Below are 25,837 nucleotides of genomic sequence, written 5' to 3' on the forward strand. Positions count from 1 at the left end.
TCTAGTGGATTATGCTTTAGAATTTCAATGAGCAGCTGATATTTTAAGGAGCCTTCTAGTTATAAAATACCATGGGAGATTACAACATCCTGTAGCTGACTCAGCTTATTAATTCAAATAAGGTCTATTTAATTACAATTTCATGATGTACATCATGAAAGCTTTTCTCCTTGCTGTTTGTATCATAATAATATGGTTGAGGACCAGCAATTGCATAAGGCAACATAATATGGTATCTCTTTATTCCGAGCTGTCTATCACACCAGTGCCTAGGCTTGGTTATCAGCCATCCTCCAGGAGCTCATGGGAAGTGCTGAAGTGAACTCACTCTATATCCTACTGGACAGACAGTAGCATTCCAGAAGCTGTCTGCACTAACATCCCATTCAGTTCTTAAGATACAAGTGCTAAACACTGAGGGATCGTATACACCAAATGCTTTGAAGGTCAGGCACTTTGTGTTGGCAGTGCAGGGAGGGGGAGCAGACGTTGTTATTATGGTGGAGCAGAATGGCTATTACAAAGTTCCTTTTCTATCAGCTCTCTTAACCATCCTCTCTCACAAACATTTCAATTAAGGAAAAGTTAATTGTTAGATGTGTTGTTTCTGAGATCTTCTTTGAGGATGCCTGAGCATCACCAAAACACTTTTCTGATAGATTCATCCAAAGTAATATCTTCCACGATATCTTCCCTTTTCCCCCTTGGTAAAAGTAGTCTTGGTAACCCTGAGCAGTAATAGCTGGTTTCATGAGCGTAACAGCTGTGTGCCAGTACAGCTGTAGTCCTTGGTTAAGCTGCCCCTACCCTGGTGTAATCTTTGGGAGATAACAGAGTCATTTCCTGCCACTAGCTCCTACACGTATGTAATTAACTTCATGCCTGTATCAGTGATACATTTATTACTGTCTTGTCTTCTCCTGCTACTCAGGTCATTGGTTAAAATGAAAAGCAAATCTCCTCCTGTCCACTGTTCCAGAGCAGATGAGGATGAAGTTAGTATTATGTGCCTGAGAGACAGAGCCCGTGTGGGACTTTAGAAAAGGTTCTTACTCCTTACACCTTCAGATGGGTGTATAGACCCCACGATAACCTACCCTTGCAGTGAAGAGTGTCCTGAGAAATTAGATCAAGCTGAATAGTAGAAAAGCTTAGTTGTGTATTGTCTTCTCTTTCAGATGGATTGGCAGGTAAATTTATTTTGGTCAGTATTTCCAGGATTGTGTCAGTGATTCTTTTTGTCACTTTACAGTTTCTCTCTTGCTTAGGAGTACAAAGTCTAATAATTTGTGATTTTCTGTTGTGTATGGCAGTTAATTCTTATTTGAAATCCTCACTGTAGTGATTTCTTCACTCACCCCTGACTGTCATTCAGACTCAAGTGAATGACACATAAGGAAAGGTTTTGGGGCTAGAGGTCTTTGAACTCATTAATATTAGCCATCATTCATGCTTATGACACTCAATTTACAGTGAATGCAAGGTAGCCCAACTGTGACATTACATCATAAATTAACATAACACTTAGATAAAGTCCTATTATTTGGAAGGGAAATTATTTTTAGTAGTAGCTCAAGGGGCTTAATTATGTGTTTCATAGTGTACGGAGTGGTATGCATGGGTCTGAAGGCAGCCCTGGTATACATCTGGTAGCACTGTGCTCTGTTTTATACTGCAATATGTAATGCAGACAAAAATAATGGAGGAGTGTCAGTCTCTAGAGCATCTTTCTCTTGATAAATCTATGCCTGTCCTCTGCCATGCTGAAGGATTAAAGAAGGTCATTCTTGTATTGGCCAGCTATAAATTAAATAATTTTTGAGAAAAAAAAAAAACATTGTAGCACCCTTTGGATACAGCTTTTGTTACTGGGTTATTCTCAGTCCTGTGGAAAGCTAAAGATATCCGTAGTCTTCAGCAAAGAAAAAAGAATCAGTTCCTTTATTGTTTTTTAATAATTCTTAATACTTTTACGTCATTTCTTAAAAGGAAAAAAAAAAAAAAAAAAAAAAAAAAAGTAGAGGCCAGCCTGAGACACTTTATTTGTGTAATGTTTAGAAAGTGTGTGCACAATACTACCATACTTCTCAATGTGAGAGCTTTTCCAGATGTCTGAAGATGGGAATCAAGCAGTTGAGGCATCTCTGATCTCCTCTCACTTTTGCAACAAATGCCATAGGAATCGCTTAAATATCCAGTGGCAATTTAAAATCTGGCAGTGTGATACATCCCTTCATGTCTTTAGCATCTCAGCATACCTTTCCCGTGTAGTTTTAGTTTCCTACAATTGACAGGTCATGAATTATTTTCTGAAGTTGTTCTGTATGGACAGATATAATGTGCCTTCTGTTGTTTATTACAGAATGAGTACCTCTATGAAGGTGTTGATGCAAGAGTTATAGAATATGAGGACAACAGGCCTCTCTTAGATATGTTCTTGCAGAAACCAATGGGCTTATTATCCCTGCTTGATGAAGAAAGTCGATTCCCACAAGCAACAGATCAGACACTTGTAGGTAAGTGTATGGGTTTTTTTGTAACTTTGCAGCATATCTCCCTGTTACGTTTTTGTTTGCTTTGTCTAATTCAGGGTATCTGTGCTAGCTGTTGTTTTCAGTGAGCCCACATTCCAGTGTCAAAGTATATTTCAGTGAGGCATGAATGCAAGGTTGGATACATCTTTGAAGCTGGTGGAAGAAACATCAGGAGTACATATGAACCTAAATTGCTAATCCAGGTTTTAAATTCCTCTGCCTTCAGGATTTTTCTAGTTACAGCGCTTAAGAAATAAAGGTCAAACTGATTTAAGCCTCCAGGTTCATATGCCAAGAACACTGTTTTCAAAGCTGAGTTATGTTCAGAATTCCAAAATGTTCTGGAATTTAACATGAACCATATCTGAACAAGAATTGTAGTATTCCCTAAGGGTAAAGGCTGCAAACCTTGTTTAGGTGCCTTTCTGAAAATTATGTTTCCAATTCCGTTTACTCCAGAAATTAAAATTAAAACGTCTGAATTTGTTGTGATTCAGATCCTGAATATCTTAGCGATACTGGGTGCTTACAGTTCATTTCAGCATTTCAGTGAGGTTTCTGAGCAGTTGAGTGTTTTATTGATTTTTGAATGTGCAGAGTGTCAGATGAGAGTTGCATCCAACACCTGAACACAGAACCCAGTAACAATATCAATAATGTGCATTTAGGTGAGCTCATTATTTTTCTGATCCTCTACATTCTCCAGTACAGAGCCCCCCAACCAACTGGTAAATGTTTCCTGACAGTTTCCCAGAGTGGTAGGATTACCGCACTGTTTCACACAAAGATCAAAAGCTTGGAAATACAAATGACTTTCTGAGATGACACATTTAACAAAAAATAATAATAATAATAATAAAAAATGTTATGAAGAAAATAACTGATTCAGGAGCTCCCATATTCTCTACAGAGTGTCTTTTATTACAAGATCCATTATACTTTATTTCTCCTAAAAACATCAGTATGTTTTGTGCCACTGTATTGTCTGAGAAGTGAAGAAATGTCTTCAGATGGATGCAGATTCAGAAAACAGTTAAGTAACTCCAGTAATGGATAAATGATGTGTTTCCTTCTAGAAAAATTTGAGGATAATTTGAAGTCAAAGTATTTCTGGAGACCCAAAAGAGTAGATTTAACGTTTGGGATTTATCATTATGCAGGAAAGGTAAGAGACCTATTGATATTTGTTGGGGGTTGTGGAACAGTAGGGCTGGAAGGAAATGACAGAGGTCATCTGGTTTGGTTCTTAATCTTTTTTAATTCAGGACTGACATGGAAATATTATACCTTAAAAGTAAAAAATACGTTTTTCTTCACAAAAAAATAAAATAAAATCAATAACAAAGGTGTGTTTTACAGTGTGACACAGTAAATGAAGTGACTGCATCACAGCACAGCCAAAAAGTTACCATTCTGTAATGCAACTTGGTGCTCCTCTCATTCTTCTGCTATGCTTGTTCCTGCTGCTTCAGAATGGGCTCCATCTCCATTCCTTCTCTCTTTTTTTATCTCTTTCACCCCAGCGATCTTACTACTTAGTTCTGCACTCTCATTAGACAGATAGCAAAGGCCATGTGTTCTGCTTTATTTGATGAGCATCATCTTGTGCTCTTCAAGTTGACTTGCTGATCATGTCTTTGCAAACTCAGGAGGAATCACTGATGGGCCAAGGCAAGATGCTGCTGGTCATCTGAAGCTTGTAGAAGCAGGAGCTCTCACCTGCTTTCAAGCTCTTTACAAAGGTACAAAGTAAGCATTGCTGTCTCACATGGGAAACTGTGTTGTCCCTGTGCAGTACAGGAGCAGCTGGTCTGGAAGGAGCATCACACTTCCTGTCAGCTGATGGAAGATAGCTTGCCCCTTGTATAACACAGGTGCTACAAAAGGCCTGTGGTGATACCTTTGAAATTAATCTGCTGAATTATATACATTTAATGCTTATCTTGCTGCTGAGGATCAGGGAGTCAGCTCTACCTGTACCATTTCTGATTCCTCCACTGCAGCTGGGGATTTCACCAGCCCTTTCCATCAAGGAACGCCATTTTTTATTAGGCAGTTTCTCCTACCATTCTTAAATTTCAAATGCTGTTTCATTGTTTTTAGTCCTGCTCACTGTAAACCTAGAATACAATTTATATCCTTTTTGTTTCAAAGTTATTTTTTATAATTTAGGATTGCTAATGGGCTGTTCTGTTGTATTTTGTTTTTAAATTAAACATGCCAGTTTTGCCACCCTTTGGCCTGGTTTTCTTGTGGGTCATTTACAGATAGAATTCCGGAGAGTTAGATATATCATGCTTGGATTTGTTTATACAGATCTCATGTGCAGCTTGTTACTTTGAAAACTTCCTCTGTACTTAACACAGGGTTCTCTAGGAAAAGTCCTGAGTACAGTGCAGCACAGTATGAATGGGACAGAAAGGCTGCACAATATAGGTAACCCTGTGCAATAGGGCTGAAAGCAAGTTTGCTGCTGAGTTGTGTATTTATACCTGTAATAGTGTAAAGGATGGCTACGATACAGTTGTCCTACTAAAACTAGTATTCCCTGCATGAGGTCATAAAAGTGTCTCAAAGTATTCTGCAGTAATAGATTTCCTTTTAGTAATCTGCATCATAATGGTTCTCAATATCAAAAAGTTAAAACTGTCTGCCATCAAAAGAAAGACTACGAGCAAGAGCAAACCTCATGGCTGAAAAACTATTCATGTCATGCCAGAGTGGTTAAATATACAATTACTTTTCAAAAGCCCAGAAGATGCATAAATGCACTTTTTAAACAGGTTCTGTATAATGCAAGTGGATTCCTGGCCAAGAATAGAGATACTCTGCCAGCTGATATTGTGCTGCTCCTGCGATCATCTGAAAACAATCTGATACGACAGTTGGTAACACATCCTCTTACAAAAACAGGTATTGCTGTTGTGGTAATCTTCCTACTGTCCTTCTCTAGCCTTCATGCTGACCACAGCTGGATTTCATATGACCATTTATTGATGACATTATACACTTTGTGGCTTAACTTTCCAACCCTAGAATCTATACAGAATGGAGCCCCTGCCATCTCAAGCTGCAGGGGAGGGACTGGTCTGGTCAAGTGCGAAGGAAGTGGTAGAGGCTTCTTTCAGGGTCCCCTCTTCAGGTTAGGGGCTCGGGACAGGGAGTGGAGTACATCTCTTGAGTTGAGGACTGAACAAAAAGGATCAGGTAAGTCACTGGCCTTTTTTGGACAGGGCATATGTAAGTTGTCTGTTTTGTCTCAGTGCAGTTTTTTCTCTAAAGTGGTAGAGAACCCAGGTGGATTCCTAACCTCTGCTGCAAAGAAAGAGGAGACACCCTGTTTCCCTGTTAGAGTAGTTAACTGTTGAAGTCCTAATAGCGAGCTCTTCCTGAGAGAGATTACAAGGAGTTGAAGGAATGTAACTGGCTCTACAGAAATTACTTCTAAGTAAAGCTGCACCTTAGTTGAACTATGTCCTTTGTACAGTATCTTACTTGTATTTTTGGTGATGGGTAAGTCTTCTTATCCTTACAATCAGAAAATTTAGGTGGCAATCATCTGTGTCCTGGCTTTAGGTTTCACCATGAAGTTCCTGGGTAACTGCTGTTATGTGTATTATAGACAGGCAGGGGTTACTTGTTATTGTGTTGTATTTCTCCCTGTTTGAGGGCACTGATGCTGTACAATGAGTATTTTACAACAGTACTTTCTTGTACCACTACATAGGAGAACAGCAAAGCTGAATTGAAAGAGCCTAATGGAAATTTCTCCAAAATGTTATCATAACTTACAGAAGCTAAGGTTTTGGCAAAGCTCCTGTTACTTACAAAGGAAGCTTTGCCAGTGGAGTGCAAAATTTAGTCTTGAAAGTCTATTTTAGATCAGTATTGTTGGGAAAGCACAGAGCACAGTGCCCTTCCCTGAACATTTTAACTTATTTACATCTGCTAAGATGTTAAACTATAATTTCTGTAGAGCCAGGGTCAGGGCCCAAAGGGTACCAAGAACTTTAGTAATGTTTTGCAATGATGACTCTGAAGATAATTTTAGTTCTTTTGTTAATCAATATCAAATGTTTTACCTTTTGAAACTGACCCAAACAATCCAGCTCTAACCAGCTAAAAGTTAGTTTTCCATTCTAAGTCATTTATATAGAGTAAGTGGAAACACAGAGGTATATCTAGAGTCCAACCAATCCTATGCATCTGGAGTGTTTCTCTTAGGATGAGATAAATCTTTTCTGAAGGTCCCTCTCTTCACTGAATGCAGTGGAGATCCAGTAGACGCTTCGCTTCCAGATAGCTAACATTAGATGTGAGTAACCTATCTTTCTATTCTACCCAGTGATATTTAGCTAAGCACAAGGGATTTTTCCATTTGATACCATCACATAACCCATGGTACGTTAGCTGAGCATACCATATAGTTGCAGCTTTTTATCCAACTTTCATGTAACTCTTGTCCTTCTCTTACTCATAGTAGCTGGGCACAGAGAGATTACAGGTTCTCACAGTATGTAGTGAGATTTCAGAGGTGTTAAATTAATAGCAGAAGTAGTGGTAGCATGCAGCACTGGTTAGGATTTATCAATGTAAAGCAACATGGTGTAAAGTGAGGTAGTGTTTTCTTTATTTATTATTTCTTTAGAAAGTCAGTGTCTATATAAACTACTCCTATGAACTTGTCCTTCAAGTCATTATTGTAAGGGCAGTTTTTGGCTAAGAATTACAAGGTTGCAGTCTTAAGACTATGTCTATGGTAGTAAACAAAAAAGGGCCAGCAGACAGTAGCCAAAACACTGCCACAGGATTGCCATTATGATTAATTGCTAGCATGTCACCCTGGGACAGTTCTAGTCACTGTCAGCTAACATTCTCCCAAGAATACCCAGGCACTTCACAACAAAGTACAAATTAACAATGGTTTTCAGCAAGTTTTGAGGGGAGGATGCAACTGTATTTTTACTAGTGGAGTAGAAGAGTGGAGAAGTATAGAGTTTAGCTGAATAGACTTGTGTCATGCCATGTCATCTGACCTCAGCTGGAGAAGGGTGCTGGCATAAAATTTTAATTTATATACATGTAGCCTTAGAACTAGGATAGTAAAATAAGCTCCTAAGTGTAAAAGCTTATGGATACCATAAGATATATCTTTTTCACCTTCTGCAGCATTCTGTTTATTTCTTTTGCTCTAGTAGGTGATATAAGTGCTGAAGGCAGAAAATTCAGTCCTATTCCATCTTCATGTAGTTTCTTCAGAGCTTGTTTCATCTCAAGGGTGCAAAGAGAAATGACAGCATACACAGAAAAAGTCAACGTCTTTTGTAATCATATGTTTGCACTGAATAAATTGGTTCAACATAGTTTTTAGTTTAGACGTGATCTAAGCATTTTGGTAGGTTGCATTCTTTGATCTTCCCTTAGGTAACCTGGCACACAGTAAAAGCAAAACTACAATCAGTTACCAGATGTGGACACCCCAGAAATCAATCAGTCGTACAAAGGTAAGAAAGATGATATCATGATTCTTCATTGAATCTTAAGTTAAACTACAAAGGCAATGCTGTTATTGGTACTAAAAGTAAGCAAGTAACCCCTTCGATGGTTTTTCTCCCTCTCCTATTTTCTTTTCTGTTTAGCTGGATATCTTTGTGTTGTGCAATTCATATTCCTTCCGTGAGGTAAAAAACTAACATTTCCCTTCTTTCTTGCTATAGTTTTATAAAAGCTTCAGAAATAAATAAATAAATAAATTAGTAATTTGATGTGAAGTACAGTCATGTTTCATAGAGAATGACCACAATAACAGTGGTCCACAATAACAGGATCTCAGACATTGTCAGGGTATTTGTGGCAGTTATTTAGATGTTCTGTTCTCAGATTGTGTCCTCTGTATGTGAATGTTTGTGTATTGTGCAGCAAAGTAATGTATTGGTGTAACTCCTTTGTGCTAGTGATCATACTGTAACTTTTCCAGTTTTTAGTACTTTTTTTGTAATTGATGTTCTCAAAGAAGTGGCTTGTTGAGGCTTTGGAAAAGGCACTATGGGCTCAATATAAATCAGTGTTGTTTTCTTTCTTCATCTATACAGAATGAATCTGGAGACACTGGACATCATCCAAGAGAGACAACCAGTATGAAAACACAAACAGTTGCTTCTTATTTCAGAGTAAGATATCAGATCTTTTCACCTGTTGTTTTTTGTTTGTTTGTTTTTTCTTTTTGGAGTAGAATAAATATTTATTCTTTCATCTTCTGGAATACACCTGTTGACTTGGAGTCAACAGTGGTCAATTTAGAGTTTGTGAAACATATTTAGGGCACAGCAGTTTGTGTTGTACAAATATCTAAAGGAGACCATGATGTTCCATCTAATTTTACTCAAATACACAGCCATATTTCTGTCACGATGTTTCTCTGTATGAATAGTCTTTCACTTACCAGCTTTTCCCTAAGGGACATAAGGGAAGACTGGACATCAATTGTATAGCATTTCCTTAGGATCTTAGGAAGTAAAAGGGCAAAGCTAATTTGGAACAGGAGCTACAGAGGAAGATTTTGATTTTTTACAGTGGCTGTGCTGCTGATTCTGTCATAGAAAATATCTGTGAAGGACATTCTTTCCACCAGAGTCATGCACGGAGTTGGCTGACTAGAGCACAGCTCTGAGGCTCCAGGTTCTCATAACTCCTATCTCCCAGCAAAAATGTAAGGTGGCTCAGGTAATGTTTATGACCTTTAAGAGTTCATTTACATCTGAGACAGAGAACAGTAGAAGCAGGATCTCTTTGTTAGTAGACCCAATTACACATCTTTTTGGTCTACCAAGGATTATTCAAACTGAGGTATCGTGGTGGTTCAAAACTGTTGTGTTAATATTCTGGATAGAAAAATGTATTGAATCTACTTCAGAGCTCATATCTGTGACTCACTGTATTACCAACAAATTCAGCAACAGAAGCTATGGATGAGTTTATTATATTTGCACTTTCCTGTTACTGTTTTCTTCAGTGGAAATCCCTGCTCAGATCATGCTAGCTAATGCCTTCAAATGAAAACTCAGTTCATCCCCAGTGGTTTGCTCTTATGCAGAAATCCATGGGTGACTGAGAAAACCATCTGCCTCTCAGGCTGAGTAAAAAAAAAGCATATCCATTATCCTGTCCTACTTGTTTGTGTTCCATTGCTACACTAGTAATAAAACTAATTAAGCACTTTGCTGCATTGTGCAGCATTTGTCCAGAATGGAATTGCACATTTTAATAGGAAACATATGGCTCTTGACATCCTACACCAGTTTCGTGTCCCCAACCTACTGCTGAACTGTGTGACATCCTGGCTGCTGCCTTCTGTGTAGTCAGGCTGAATCTTGAGGAATGAGCCTGTTCATTTTTGTCTTAATAAGATCTTCCTACATGGCAATGATATGAAATACAAACCAAGGATTTTTTTACAGCCATATCCAGCTCAGTTGGCATGAGGAACTACAAATAGCACCCTCTCCGCTAGCCTGGCATCCTGGGGAGGTGGGAAAAGCACAACTTTGGATTGAATTTGTGTGTTTTTAGTTTTACTCTCCAGTGCCAGTTTTGGCACTGGCAGGGTAGGTGTAGTGTCACCATCAGCCTATGCAATGAAGAGGATGTGTTATGTCAGAGTAGATTAAGCATCCCCTCTTGTGGGGTGACTTTTGTTTCTTCCATTTTAATGCAGGGATGGTGATATTTTCTGGCTTCTTGCTGTTTCGCTTCTCATCCTTAAGACTTTCTCTTTGGATGAATCTTCAAATATTTGACAATAGGTTAAAAACAAACAAACAAAAAAACCCTACAGGTTGCAATTACCTAACAAGATTCCAAGAAAAAATAAAGAAGTACAAGGAGAGTTTCTATCACATATTAGACCAGCTTATGTGTCTGGGAATAGACTTTCAGAAAGGGACACTGCCCTTCCATCAGGTCTGACAGCATTTAACACCTTTCACTACCACACTGTCACTAACAGCTCAGTCACTGATGCACACTCCAAGCCCAATGCACTTGCTCCAAACACTTATTTGTTCCCTGTCTTCAGCATTTGGCATAAAATGTGCTGTCAAGTATTTGTCCCTTTAGAAGAATGAGTGGGATGTCTTTAGAAATATTCTTTATTCAACTCTCCTCTCTTCTGCAGTTGTACACAGAATTCATTTATGCTCTAGCAAACAATGCTTTGTTTCTGCTAAATGTACAGCTTGATACGAATTTGATGTGGCCAACCCAGCCCACCAGCTGCTGTTACACGCACTGTTCATCAGGGACACTGTAAGAAACAGATCAATTTTTAAAACTGCAATTAAAGATAATGCTGCTTCCCAAAACAAAGCAGGAGTCCAGTTATTTTCAGTACCACAAATTACTGCAGTTTTAGTGAGAATGCTCTGAATGGGCTACAGTAGAACCATTTGAAGTCATTGTTGCCCTCAATCACTATATGCTGATCTTTTCAAAGCTTGAATTGTTGGTGGGCCATTTACTTCATCTACTGTTGAAGTTCCCTTTTACAGAAATGTGAATGGTTTTTCACATGTTCTTGATCATATGAAATAAAATCTCAGCTACACCTGGAACTTCATGAAAGCATCCTGGTGTCAGATATTTTGTTACTTTCTTGCAGTACTCTCTCATGGATTTGTTATCCAAAATGGTGGTTGGCCAACCTCATTTTGTCCGGTGCATCAAGCCGAACAATGACCGGCAGGCAAACAAGTTTGATAAAGAAAAAGTGCTGGTTCAGCTGCGTTACACAGGAATTCTGGAGACAGCAAGAATTCGAAGGCAGGGTTATTCACACCGCATACTCTTCGCTAACTTCATAAAACGGTAATATTGATGTGAAGAAGTGTTTTTTTCTCTTGTCTCATTGCTGCTCAGAGTTTGATAAGCTTGTCTTTGGCATGGTGTTCAAAAAAAAAAAAAAAAAAAGTACAGAGTCATGTTACAAAGATGATTGAGATGATTGCACACTGGATGACAAAATAGATCAATCACAAGATTTGTGAGCCCTTCTGGACTGGTAGGGAAAGGTTATGCATCTCAGCATGATTGTTCCAGATTCCCTCTGCATTTGAGTGAAAATTGACTCACTTGTAACCTGAAAGTTTTCTTCAGATATTTGAGGTTTAGGAATTTAATGCTTCAAATGATGGAGAATTTGGAGAAAGAGAATTGTTGCCATTTCTCCATCTCCTGAGACCCAGCACTGTGCAATATCTGCTTTTGGCAGGGATTGATAATAATTTGGAACTGCTCATCTCGGGATGAGAAATTCATTAAGTGTATAGTTCTGCTTAAAATACGATTTCTAAGTGTTAGACGTTTGTTAAGAAGGATAATGAATAATGATTAATTTATAATCCCTTTAACTGTCTCTTCTTCCACTGACTCAAAAAATAAATTCTGAGTACTTAGCCTGTAGTCTTCTTTTGCAAATAAAGACCCTGAATATTTGCCTCAATCAGAACTCAGATTTCTGAAATGGAGAGCAAGACTGGGAAAAAGCAAGCAACAGACACTTAGACAGAAGCACTTTAAAGTAATAGAGAGCTAGCCATGGAGTGCTGCTGGTGCACAAGGAGAGAGAGGAAGAACAAAGTGATGTTTTAATAGTATGGCATTGCCGGGACTATTACAGTCTTGGAAGAGTTCAGCATGGGAAGAAGTGGTCATCACTGCGCCAAGATGCGCTGTGGCTTTTAGTTGCTACTTTTTATCAAGAACTTTGCTGCTCTGATAAAGGAAAGAAAATCAGTGACCACAATGAGGAAGCTCGCCAAAGAGTGTGCCCCTGATTGCCTAAGGCTGTGTAGGTCTCAAGCGTAGGTGACACGTTACGCAGAAAGGGATTTTTAACAGGTACGTATCTCTCTGTCTTTTTATTGTTAATGATTGAGACTTACAATAGAAAAAAGTAGAATGCAGTGTCAGGAAGCACGCACATTATTAACATAATTTTTCTGAATTAAACAAACAAACAAACAAAAAAAAACAAACAATATAAGTACAGCTCATTTTGTAATGAGGCTTTCTAAAAAGTCTTGGAACATTCAAGAACTCTTCTACCTACCAGTAGAATTTGTATGGGATGGGTAGTTTTCATGAATAAGCATTCTGGCCCCTTTTCCGAGTCAGAGTTACTTCCAAGGAAGTAACAAGGGCTGGGGTGCATCTCACATAATGTTAACCCTCTAAAAGGTAGATGGTCTTGCACAAGAATTAAGAGATGAAATTTTCACGACATTTCTAGCTAGGAAGGACACTAATTTAGACATAATGTCTTTACAAATATTTTTATTTTATTGCTGAAATAACTCACAGAGTCAGAGCAACAAAGAACTGGCACACAACCCTACTTGAGCTGCGCACTTTTTAAAGCCTCCCAGTGTTGGTGTAGGATTAAATATCCCTCCAGGGTGTGCAATATGTCACTCATCCGCTTTTAATTGAATTTCTCAGTACTGTGTATAAATCATAGCAGTTTTCTTGGTGTACTCTTTTTGGGTTTTTTTCAGTTCTATGTTTTCTTTCATATAATTGTTTTTATTAGTTTAAATGAATGGTTTAGATATATTTGCAAACACTGCTTGATGTTAAGGGAATAAAGAATCATATTTATATTTGTCTTCAGGTATTATCTCATCTGTTACAAAACAAATGATGATCCTCCAGTCAGCCCAGAAACCTGTGCTGCCATCTTGGAAAAAGCCCACCTTGACAACTGGGTTCTTGGAAAAACTAAAGTAACCTTTTATGTTTGTTGTTGTTTTATATATACAGTACATATACCAAAGCAGTGTTATTGCAGCATGTCATTCTTAATTTACTAGGCAATTCATTTTCTCAATCTCTTTATTCATTTGATTGGAGTGGCTCTTGGTCTTTTCCGGTACTAAACCAAAACCAAAACAAACAAAAAAGCACTTTGCAGAACTGTTCCTTAATATCTGGCTGAAATCCTGACCCAGTAATGTGTTAAAATTCTGATCAACTGTAACGATGCCACAGCCTACCTCACCTATAAAATTCAGTATGTGACCACTGATGTTGCTTGTACTGTATTTCTAAAAATGTGATAGTAAGGATCTGCCCATTCTTCTTCCTTGGAGCAACCAGACTCCCAGCAATGGGAGGAGAAAAGGTTTTGCCCAGTAGGAGTTGATATCAGCTTCATGCTTGATAAAATCAATTTAGTTAATAAGCTATGCCTTCAATTTAAACTTGGAAAGAAGAGATTGAAAGTTCCAAATTTGGATCACCTTTGTTGAAGGGGAAAGCAAGGTAAAATAATACAAGCAAACAAGATACTATCTTTAACAAAATTGATCTTTTAGGTAATACAAGTAAGAAATCTGCTGGCATCAAATTGTAACATGTAGATTCTAAGTGGATTGAGTGAATACCGGGACTGCAAGGGCCAGTTTGTGTAAACCACAGTAACTAAAACTACTGCTTGTCTCTTTTTCAGGTATTTCTCAAATACTATCATGTGGAACAGCTGAATTTAATGCGAAAAGAGACGGTTGATAGGATTATATTGATTCAAGCTTATGTCAGAGGGTGGCTGGGCTCAAGGAGATACAAAAAGATAAAGGAACAAAGGGAACAAAGTGCTATTAAAATACAATCAGGTAATGGCTTTAAAACATTTGAAGATTTGCTTAAAGTTAGCACGTGTGTACAGCTGATAGATGGGTGTGCTTGCTGGATGTGGATTTTGTTGTTTTCCTGTTGTTACATTTTACAAAATTTCTGATCCTTCATTTCTACTCTCGTGAAGAAAAATTTCTTCTGACTAGCTTATGACAGTCTTGTTACTGAAGTTACATTTATCAATATTACCTTTAAAGACAATTTTTAAAATGGAAGGATATTATTGCATAAATTATACTGTTATTAATAATATTCTAGCATGCTCTCTCAAGGCTGTGTAATATAAGAATAAAAATAGAACAGAATAAGCATCCCAGATAGATAATAAGACCAATTACACTGTTGGTGGAGATATCAGCTGAAATTTTTAATACACTTCATACATCATCTTGTTGTACATTCCAGTTCTCCTGTGTTTTGTATTCATTTCATTCATAGTAACTTAACTTGCCAGAAAATGTAATTTTTATGTAGATTCATAGTGCTTGTGTTTGTTTGCTGCTTTTGGAAAGATAAATCCTGCAAATTTTTTATAAAAATATTTTAATGGAGGTCTGTAATTCCTTCCAGACTTTTTTATTCTTAAATCCTTTTGTGTACCTAATGGATTCTTTATTTATTCTCATCTCTTTCCAGCTTACAGGGGTTTTGCTGCTCGTAAAGAATACCAGAATGCAAAGCATAATAAAAAAATTGAAAAATACATCATTAGGCTTCAAGCAAGTAAGAATTGTTTGCTTTCCTGGCTTTTAATGTTCTACCCAAACAAAATACGTTGATCCAGATTCTTTGCTATGACCTTAGCACACTACTGACTATGCTCATTTACACTTTCTGAGGTGTTATTTATCCATCACATAGCTGTATGCAGTGGTTGAAGCAGACTGATGTATTCCACTGCTGGTACCTCAAAGCAGCATAGAGCGTGTTCTACAGCTATGAAGTGGGCTGGCAAAATGCCATAGCAAGACTTTTCACTCCCAGTCTGATACATCTAATTGTTGCAGCTGGTGCTCCTGAAACCCCATTTGACATGATCTGCATATAATGTGTGTGTTCATGCTGTTCTGCTAGGAATAGGTTTTGTTACTTATCAGTAATAGTTGATACATTTGAGATGACTAAAACCTGTACTTTCTCTTATGTCTGACTTCTTTTTGCCGAGGCTCAATCTGAGCTAGCCAAGTAAAATTTCTCTTCTGCTCTGGTTCAGGGCATCCTGAAGCACTTCAGATGGCACTCAATAGCCGTACGCCAGCAAGTGCATCAAGCTTCTCATGACTGGTCATTGACTTTAATGAGAGCTTGGAGATTAAGCACAATTGTAAACACATTCATACACACCTCACTTTAGTCACCTTCACCTGGAATTGAATCCCAGACCTTAAGCTACCAGCTGTCATAATGGTGAAGGTGCCTGCATGTCAGAGGCACATGATTGCATCTCTTACAAAGTACTAAGCAAAAAGATTATAAGCTAGGTCTACGCTTACTGCTGAGCTATTACATTCTCAGTTTTTTCTCTGATCAAGTGAATGTTTACCTAAGGAATTAAAGTTCCATGTCTGTACCAAAAGAGAGGCTGGTATTCTCTATAGTGTGATAGATTTTCACAGGGAAATGAAGGACCTTGAGTTGCATCAATTGCCTGAAGTAGACAAAGCAGGTACATGAAGCGTATAGCACAGGGTTCTAGGGGTACTTTAATAGCACCGTGCTTCTGCTTCTTTCTGTCTTCTTTCATTTTCTTTGGTCCAGAAAAATACTGAGAAAGACCTTGGCTGTATCCTCACATAGAACGACTGCAGCTTTCTGATATCTCAACAGTTTTTCTGAAAAAGCGTAATTTGAGCTGAAACATGACCATAATTATCACCCCAGTCTGTGCTTCCTTACTCCTCCCTTTTACTGTTGGTTTACTTTTTGAATACTGTTGCCATATAAGTGTCTGAAATTTTGGGGGTATCCAGTGTTTGTTGCCTAAGGTTGTTTATATTACTATTTGCTATCAGTTGCCAGAGGATACTTACTCAGGAAGAAGAGAAAAGAACTAACTGAGGCAAGGAACAAAGCAGCAACAACAATTCAGTCTCACTACAGGGGATATAAGGAGAGGAAAAGCTTCAAAAGGAGGAGGTAATAATGTTTTCTGTCTCTTATGTCACTGTGTCCCTTTCCAGTAACTGCACTGATATATTAAAAAAACAAACAAAATACAAAGCAAAACTAAACAAACAAACAAAAAAGTGATGTAGTGAAACAAATTATTCTAGAGATACATACAGTAATGTAAATTCACTTTGAGTTCCTTTAATGTCCATACACAATTTTCTCATATTTTCAAGCCCAAGAGATACTATAGGGTTAATGTGACCTGTAAGAAAAATGCCCATGACTCTTCTTAAGTGAATGTCTGATAAGCATCGGAGATGATGAGCAGGAACCTAGATGACTTGCTCAGATCCAACAACAGAAAGTAAGGGGAGATGAATCACATTGTAAACATCTCTGCAACATGGTGGTAGTCCCAATCTGATGTGGTGCACTTGGCATCACAGCCTTATTTTGAGTGACACCATTTCAGCAGCTGCCGAGTAGTCCAGAGGTAGAGAGCAGCTGTGTGCACAGTCTTTCTCAGGAGACAATGGGCAGGAGCAGTGTGATCCTAATTCTAGTAATATGCACTAAATTTTTACCGTGTTACCATCTACCAAATTGCCATTTGCTACACAATGGTAGTTCACCAAAGGAAATTTTAAAGCTGTCACTATCGTTCATCTCCTTCAACTGTAATTTTTCCCCCAAACTCTATTCCATTTAGGGAATCACTTAGAAAGAAAGAAACTGAGAATGCAGCATCCTCTAGTGAAAAGGACATAGAACTTCAAGAAAATGAGGAATGTACAGCTGGAGTGAAGAGTGCCCTTCCTAAAACAGAAGAAGAGGCAGCTGTCATTGTTCAAAGCAATTACAGGGGCTACAGAGCCCGTAAAAAAATAAAGGAAGAACGCAAAAAAATAGAAGAGGAAGAATTATCTGTTGTGGAATATCTTGAAGCACAACTGCAGCCAGCTGAAGATGTTACACTGGAAGAAGTATTGAGTGAGGAGACTCAGGGAGAAGGTGATGCTGTTAATGATAATGTGTGCACTGGAAACGGTGACATAGGAAATGTACAGGAGCAAAAGGTAGCGTCTACTAAGGAAGAGAGAGCTTCTGTGAAGCAGAGGCCTGCAGTAGAGCATTCTGATGAAGGTGAAGAACAGGAATCCTTGAAAGAGCCATCCAACAAAGCTTCTGTCAAAATCACAGCTGAATCTGGTCCCCAGCAGGAGCAAGCTAACAAGGACACACTCAGTGCAGATGGGCAAAATCAAGAATCTGCTGTGATCCAGCCTGAGATCAACAAAGACGTGGAAAGAAACCATCTGAAACATGAAGAAATGATGCCTAGAGGATGTAAAGGGATTGTAAGAAAAGAGTCACTAAGAGGTTCACGGAAGCAAGCTGAAGCAGAAAAACAAAGTTTAGAGGACAAAGAGAAGGCAGCAGTGGTTATTCAGAGCAATTACCGGGGTTACAGAAGGAGAGGACAACTCAGAAAAGAAGGGAAATTACCTTGCAAAGGTCAAGAGAACACTGCGAAGGAGTCAACAGAAGCAGTACACATTCAAAATAAAGATCCACAAACAAAAAAGAATAAGGAAAGCACTGTGATAGAGGCTGAGGGCTCTAAGACACTGAAGGGAGGATCTGAAAAAGAGACCTGTGATTTGGCAGCCTTTTCACGTCAGGTAAGAAGCTTATAAATGAAATATGTTGTATGTAACATGCTGAGCAAGGACAGAATGAGAAAGTCATTTAACTGATTTCAGTGGAACCAGACTTTGAGTCTCTCAGCTGAGACTGATGATTTTTTTAATGAGTGTTGCATAGAAATGCATATTTGGGGCTGCAAGAGAAATACCCTTTTTCAGAAAGGAAGGGAAAATGAAGTTAGAAAACTGGGGGGAAAAAAATTATGTCATTGTTAACCCAACTGCAGAAGCCCTGGCTTTGTTTGAAATGTACATTTGCCAGGCAAGGCCTTAGTGTCTCTGTAAACAAAAATGCAAGTTGCTGTATCAATGCCATGAACTTAGACATGTTCAGAAAAGCGTACATATTGCAGAAGCTGTTCTGCATCCCAGTGTCTCCAAGGCAGCCCCTGCTCACCTGATTGAACAAGTATCAAGTAGCTGCAGGACTTGGCTGCAGCGTGGGATTTCCTACACTTTTCTTTGTTGAGCTGATTAGTTTTTAAGGAGAGGACTGAGAGGTGACTGTACTAGGGACCTGCACTTTAGCAGCTGGCACAATATGTTTTAAAATCATTCTCCAGTCCACCATTTTATCCTTTGTTATCTTGGAACATACTTATCTATTATATAATAATGAGAAATTCTGTGTTATTTCTTTCAGATATCAAAATTATCTGAAGACTACTTGGCATTGCAGCAAAAATTAAATGAAATGATATTGTCACATCAGCTGAGACCTGTGATGATGTCCAAAGATAAGCAAACTAACAACCAGTATTCTTCTCATGTTTGTCAGTCAGGTAATGCTGAACCTTACACTTAGATAGAATTTTCTTTCGTCAACAGGACTGTCAAGAAACAACTCCTATTCATGTTCTCAAGGGTAGGGGAATAGGAGATGAGCTGGCTGTACCCTCTCATATAACTCAGGCTGTTGGTTTCTGTACTAAGCCTCATATCAATATGTGTCTGAAACATTTTCCAAAGAAATATCTAAGCCTGTTAGGGATTTACACACTTACCATTTTCTTGGTATTTTGTTTCAGTGCTTCTTAAAATTGGTGAATGAATCCTTATGAGACGTAGTCACAGCATCTCTAGAGATACATGTATTTGGTAAAAATTTCACATTGGCTCTTTTTTACTCATTGTTGCTCAGCAGTGAATGCTAGGGGTAAGATCTGAGACTATATTAGGTATTATGTCAAATGCTTTACCAAAGTTGGACTCATTTTTGCTGAGTAAAATTGTTAGCTACCCAGAAGTGCAACTGAGTGTATCAAAAATTCTAATTCCTCCCAGTGTTGATGGGGGTGACTTTGAAACTATAGGTAAATTCTTACTAGTAATTAGCATCCCTTTAACTTCTGTAGTTACGAGGACATTGCCTCTGAAAACACACTCCAAAGTTGCTTATGTTCCAATTAGTATGCACAGTAACCAAGTATGCAACCAAGACTAGGACAAACCTGGAAGCTGTTTGACCAGCTGAAGGTTTCATTACTTCAACAAGTGAATATGATAAAGGTGTATCAGCAGCAGAGTAGTACAAAGTCCTCCCTAAGCACTGCTACAAATTTAAGTAGCTCTACAGGAGACAAATAATGCCAGAGTTTGTCACCTATGAATGCAATCCCACTTAAAGTGTTTACCAGTCAGCCACTTAACTTCACTTTATCTTGGAACATGTCACTATTCCATACCCCTGCAGTGTCATAATATAGCATTTTCCCAACGATGAAATGCATGAAAGTGCTGCTTGTATCCTCTTTAACACAGATGTGAAGAGTGTCGTGCATTTCTTTGAACCAAGTCCTAACACTTTGTAAGTCAACCGTGAAAATGTTCTTGAGTTGCATAAGAAATCAAGACTTATTTTGATGAAAAGAAAGAAATGTAATTTTGATGTTATATGGTCTTAACATAAGGAAGATTTATTTCCTTCTTTTTTTTTTTTTTTTTTTTTTTTTTTTCTCCCAAAAATATGTGACATGGCAACACTTCATTCATTTGTGCACTAGGCACGGTATTTAAGAAAATTTGGATTAGACACAAGGCCCCTATTTTAACTTTCTCTTTAACTTACAGGTGTAAAAATTAAATGCTTGATCTATCTAATTATCTAATTGTCTTTGACAAGAAATGTCAGCAATGGTACCCGTAGTCTATACTTGGACAGTATTACTCTTTTCAAGGGTAGATGCATTTAAAATGGAATAGTGGGTGCTAGTCAACTACGAAGATGCAACTGAACTCTTACCTTGCCCTTAAACATTGTAAGCCATGAGTTAGACAACTGTGTAAGATAAAGACTTGAGGTGCTGCAGACTGCCATGCTAAAGTGATGTTTTAAATAGGGAGCAGCTTTCTTGTTTTCTTCCCTGCATTATGTTTCAGTATGATTTATACGCACACATTTATGGGATAAGTTTTTACTTCAGATTTTCTTCTTGGGCCATTTTTGTTTTCTTACCCTACAGCAGAGTTTGTTGAGCTTCAACTATTCTTCAGATCATATCTATATCTCATTACCCTGGAAGTTTGCACTTATTTATACACCTCCTTCAGCTTTGTTAGTTTTACATGTCATTTTATAACTGCAACATGAGATGTCTATTTTATAGCTTTATGCCAGATAGGAATGCTTGTCTACCTTCATCAGTGGGTAGGTGGCCTTTATCCATCTGAGAATTTACCTATTCCTCTGAGAAAATATCCTATTATTTTTATATCCACAGAAGGGGAGGAACTGTGGGAAAGCTGGATGTCGAACTGTGACAAGTGTTCAGATTTTCAAAGCTGTTTATTTTAATAAAAATGCAAATCCTGCAGTTTAAAGAACATTCAAGCCAGAAGTTTTAATGAATATTAAATCTATGAGGTTAAGTTGTTCATAAGTGAATTTATTTGTATTTATAAAAATGCATAATGCATGCTGTACAGGGTTCCTGGAATAAGCAATATTCCCTGTGGCTCAAATCACCGGCTAAGTTGTATCTGCTTACTAAATACATTTAGCTAAACAAAATGGCTGTGTCCCAGGACTGCCCCTTTGAACTGCTAGTGAGCCTTGGGGTCACTCAGAGTTAGAGCACAAATGGTCACAGTGTAGTTTTTGAGGTCAAAAACTGAAGGAGGGGAACTTGATCATGATAGGAACTATTTTTATTTTTTTCACCAAATGAATAACAGCACTCATCCCTGTAAGTATTAAATGACATTGAAAGTACAAAATCTCTGGAAGAGAATTTTCTATATTTAGAATGAAATTCTCATGGTACAGGCCACTTCAGAACAGCCAAAGACCCATTCAGCTCCACAAAGCAGTGAGACAGGTGGGGTGTTCACCCAGATCCCCCCTGCTGCTGCAGCACTATTTGCACAGATTTCCTGGGCAGCCTTTGCAGGGAAGAGGAAGCTCGATAGCTGCTGATTTATTATTATCATATTCTGTCGTTCCAGTTACTATACCTGCAATTTTCTATTTTCTTCCAGTCTCCTCAGCAAAACCCAGACAATTACTGGACTGCCTGCCTGTTTTTTCTTCCTGCTTTATTCTGGGGCTGGCTTTATTCTTCCCATCCACCTAAGATGTGGGGCAATGCTGAATCAAACAAGTACCATTTCACTTCAGTGACATGCAGACAGGTTTATCTGTTTCTGCAGGTGACCTAATAAATAAAGACCTTTCATCGCTCAGATGCTTATCACAGCTGTAGCCTCTCTCTTTCTTCAGTACTCAGTATATGATCTGTTGTAAGACAGATGATAATTTATATTAGCACCCATGGATGTAGATTCCTCTAGATTGTTGTCTTCCAAGGTTATCACTGTATGTCAGGATGTGCAGACAGTTCAACCTAAAGGGCTGGTGATACTGATTCATCTTTATTCAAGCATTTCTTGCTGGTACTTGAATGTTTCAAATAGACGCCGTTTTCCAAATTTTCTGTAGTTTGAGGAAAATCTTTCACCTTTTAAACCTGTTTGACCCATCTTCCTGTTGCTAAAATCTTAAACAACACGGTCAGTGTATTTTCAAATGTCTTTGTTTCTAATTTCTCCTGTGCATTGCAGTAAGGCATGTGACTGTGCAACAGCACTGACATCACCTGTTTGTGTCTATGCAACCGCAGAGCACAGGCTAACTGCCCTGTGGAAATTTAGGGAAATTTTCTTCTTTGAAAGAGTGGTTGGGAGTTGGCACAGACTGCCAAGAGAGGTCGTGGAGAAACCATCCCTAGAGGTGTTCAAGAAATGTGTGGATGTGGCATTGATGGATATGGATAGTGGGCACAGTGGTGATGGGCTGATGGTTGGACTAGGTGATATTAACGGTCTTTTCCAACCTTAATAATTGTGTGATTCTCTGATGAATTTTTATCATTTTTGTAACGCTCATGTTTAAATGTTCATTAGGTAGAAAGCATCAGTTTTCCCTTTCAGATAAAAAGGGCAGGACCAGATCTTCCTGCAGATATTTGAAGTCGTAAACAGAAAAGGCAATAAGATATTTTACTGTAGAGCTCTGAAAGAAAGCTTTTCTATATAACATATTTTGCCTGTTAATAAGTGAATGATTTTACTCCATTCTGCTCCACTGCCTGCTGCAGAAAGGTATAGACCATGTGGAAAACAAGCACATCAAACTGACCATTTGTCAGGCCTAGATATTTAATTTGCCTTCTACCTTTAACTCAACTGAGTAAATGATTTCTAGAAGTAGCAGCAAAAAGCAAACCTTACTTAGTGCAGTGACTTGTCCAATACTATAACTAACCACTACCACATCAGCTGTGTTTCAGTAGCAGCAAACACACAAATCTAAGCACAGAGGCAAATCACAAGTTTACTTTCTGGTGAAACAAAGAAAGCTAAATCCATCAAGCTTCTTTTACCTACTGTGTAATTTGAAGGCAAAACTCAGAATGACATTTTCTGCTCTCTGTATAAAGAAACAGTTGATGTCCAAGCTAAGAAGACTGGCTGCCTTAGGATAATGGTTCTGTCCCCTCAGTTCTTCTGAATAGCTCAGATATGCAAAGTGCACAGGCCAAGCTAAAAAGTTGTTTTTTACTAAAATGCCATTATCAGAATGATTTTTTGAGTGTACGAGGAGTCTTCTTTGCAGAACATGTGCATGAGAAACATACAACTAATTTCAGTTGGAATAACTGTAATATAGAATAAGAGAATGCTCTAATATGCTTGACAATGATGAATACATTGTTATGAATTAAGTATTATGGGAGTCTTTTTCTTAGGATTTTCTTAGAGCCCACAATTTTATTTCATGTTCTTGTTCTAGATTTTCATGCAGTCAGGATCTTTGATGCAGTTTTTTTCCTACACACAGGCAGTTCGGTGTTTCTGTTGAATCGTGTAGAAATAAAGGGACTGGGCTTTTCTTTTTGTTTTGGATTGTTGTTTTTGTTGTTGTTGTTGTTTGGTTTTTATTTGTTTTTGGGGGTTTTGTTATGGGTTTTGTGGGTTTTTTTATAAGGTATTTTTTCCAGTTTAGACTCCTGTTGGGTTTCAAAATGCAATAGGGAAGGTTTCCTTCTACTATGCCCCAATGGGAAACTCATTTAACTCCAGGAGGCCCATGTGAAATGTAGCAGAGTAACAACAGCCCACATGGAGCACAGTCAGGCCTTCCATACCATTTCAAATAAAATAATGTAATTTACATTTCATATAGGTTAGAAATGAATTTATTGCATCTAGATCTCGTTGTTTCATAGGAATTATCTGTACCTTGATTTAGAAAAACACCGTTGTTCTTTTATATTGCAAAATGTTAAAAGGTACCTGTTTCATTCATTACATGAGAAGATGTCTGCATTTCAGATAAGAAACTAAGACAATGAATGTAATCATCCCACTACAATTTAAAAGATCATTATTCACTCTGGCTCCTCCATATATTCTTGACCTTTACAAGCCTTTATTTATCACGCATAACAAAAAGCTTACACAGCTAATTTTGCAGGAGACAACGCGGATGTATTACTGACCATTTCTCATTTGAAATGATCATGCTTTCTCCTTAATTAAAAAGATGTCTGATGTACATGGGAGAGTTTTAACAGTGTAAAAGAGTTTCTGGTGGTCATTAGAGAACAAAATATTTTCTTCCTTCTAGGATGCAATCATGTGTAATTAGTACATCTGGATTATGGAGTCAGTTGTTTCACGTGAAGCTGTAGATGAACAGAATGCATTTCAGTAGTTCATTGACGACTAGCTATTTATTACACCCTCACTATCTTCAATTTTGTGTGTAGAGATGGTTTCTTTCAGGGACTCTCCTGGAGTCCATGAGTCAGCATCCAGTCTGGAGCAGGGAGACAGCCAGTGGACAGCAGTTTCTATTTTGTGTAAATTCTTGGTTTCATTTGCTTTAGAATGAAAAGATTCTTTCCATGTCTATAGAAGATTTCTGCAGAAGAGGAGTTGAGTAAACTAGAGAATGTAGACTAGATTGCAGTGGGTGCAGAGGGCATTGTCACACTGTGTTGCCCAGTGACACAGAACACCCTCAGCAGGAGACACTGGAGAAAACCTACACCATGATAGCATAGAGGTTCCAGCCTTTGAATCGGGGAGGGAAGAGATTTAATACTGGTTCCCATGTTTGGCACCTTAGTGAGTAATATCACTGCTCAGCTCCCTGTAATGAGCTGGTGGCCTTCCAGCAGCCGCTGCCCCTCAGAGCCCCTCTCTCAGTGAGCAGCTCCAGCCCTTCTCAGAAGGAGAGGCCTGTGCCAGGCAGACTGCTGGGGTACTCCAGACTGGTATTCACTACATGGCATGTGTCCATGTGGGTCATCAGAGCTCAAATGAGTAAACTCATAATGCTTTCCAGTCTGGTTGCAGAATTGCCCCAAACAATTGCTTTCTTGAGTGACTGCAAGCAGTAAAAGTGGTTGAATGGACTTTTTTTTACTCTCTGGTGAAATTCTCCTCTTTTTATAGAAGTCTCCCATTCTATGAAGAAATAAACTTTGCTATTTTCTGTTTTTTTTCACAGTAGCAGCCAAAGTAGAAGAGACGCGCCCTCTGCAAAGACCCCCAAGGAGGCCGCGGAAGCCCAAGACACTAAATAACCCTGAAGACTCCACCTACTACACTCTAATACATGTGAGTTTAGCAAGCCTGTGTGGGCTTAAATTGCAAGATAATTCCTACCTAAAAATACTTCCTAATTGCCTAGTTCTTATGTTCATTTCTGATGCAGCATGAGAGCTGTGCCCTGCTGAAAAGATTCAGGCCACAAAAGACAAAGCTCAAATCAGATTTGAAATCAGTAAGATGCAGTTACTCTGCTTGGAGCCCTAAATTGGGCCAATATTTACTTTTGTATCTGAAGATATCTACATTCAATATAGGCATAAGCAGCATTTACATTTTCAATACCTAAAATAAGTGTGTGCTCTCTGTAGATTCTTTGTAAGTCATGGGGAAAAGCAGGTTCATTTGAAGAGCTATTTTGAGCGTCTAAATTAGTGCTTGATCTTGCAGAGAGAGCAAATATTAAAATAGGCTGTATTAGTATGCACACTGTAACTTCCTTTACAAATGTGTCAGATTGTGATTATGAAGGAATTGGCAAATACAAACAGCTCAGGAGACTAATGGATTTGAGTGTCTCTATATATAGCCCTCGGTCCAAGTTCAGATACCAAGGTCTGCTTTCCATTCTTGACTTCAGTGCCTTTAACATATTGGGGATGGGGAGGGGGGGGGGGGAGCAAGGCAGTAAGCAAAAAGAGAGAAAATGTAAAAGCAGCTCAGAAAGCACTTCCAACAGAA

General features: G+C 38.4%; 1 protein-coding gene across 1 annotated transcript in view; it reads left to right on the forward strand.

Moving 5' to 3' along the window:
• MYO3A (myosin IIIA) overlaps positions 1-25,837 on the forward strand; it is a 97,874-nt gene that overhangs the window by 66,385 nt on the left and 5,652 nt on the right. The window contains exons 20-33 of the mRNA XM_072330322.1: positions 2,363-2,516; positions 3,611-3,699; positions 5,318-5,447; positions 5,571-5,741; positions 7,959-8,038; positions 8,627-8,704; positions 11,191-11,396; positions 13,201-13,312; positions 14,038-14,200; positions 14,859-14,945; positions 16,235-16,358; positions 17,044-18,016; positions 18,684-18,822; positions 25,056-25,165. Coding sequence (XP_072186423.1) covers positions 2,363-2,516; positions 3,611-3,699; positions 5,318-5,447; positions 5,571-5,741; positions 7,959-8,038; positions 8,627-8,704; positions 11,191-11,396; positions 13,201-13,312; positions 14,038-14,200; positions 14,859-14,945; positions 16,235-16,358; positions 17,044-18,016; positions 18,684-18,822; positions 25,056-25,165 — 2,616 coding nt within the window. The remainder of the gene's footprint in view (positions 1-2,362; positions 2,517-3,610; positions 3,700-5,317; positions 5,448-5,570; positions 5,742-7,958; positions 8,039-8,626; positions 8,705-11,190; positions 11,397-13,200; positions 13,313-14,037; positions 14,201-14,858; positions 14,946-16,234; positions 16,359-17,043; positions 18,017-18,683; positions 18,823-25,055; positions 25,166-25,837) is intronic.

This window comes from Excalfactoria chinensis, chromosome 2 (assembly GCF_039878825.1).
Source record: "Excalfactoria chinensis isolate bCotChi1 chromosome 2, bCotChi1.hap2, whole genome shotgun sequence".
Taxonomy (NCBI): domain Eukaryota; kingdom Metazoa; phylum Chordata; class Aves; order Galliformes; family Phasianidae; genus Excalfactoria; species Excalfactoria chinensis.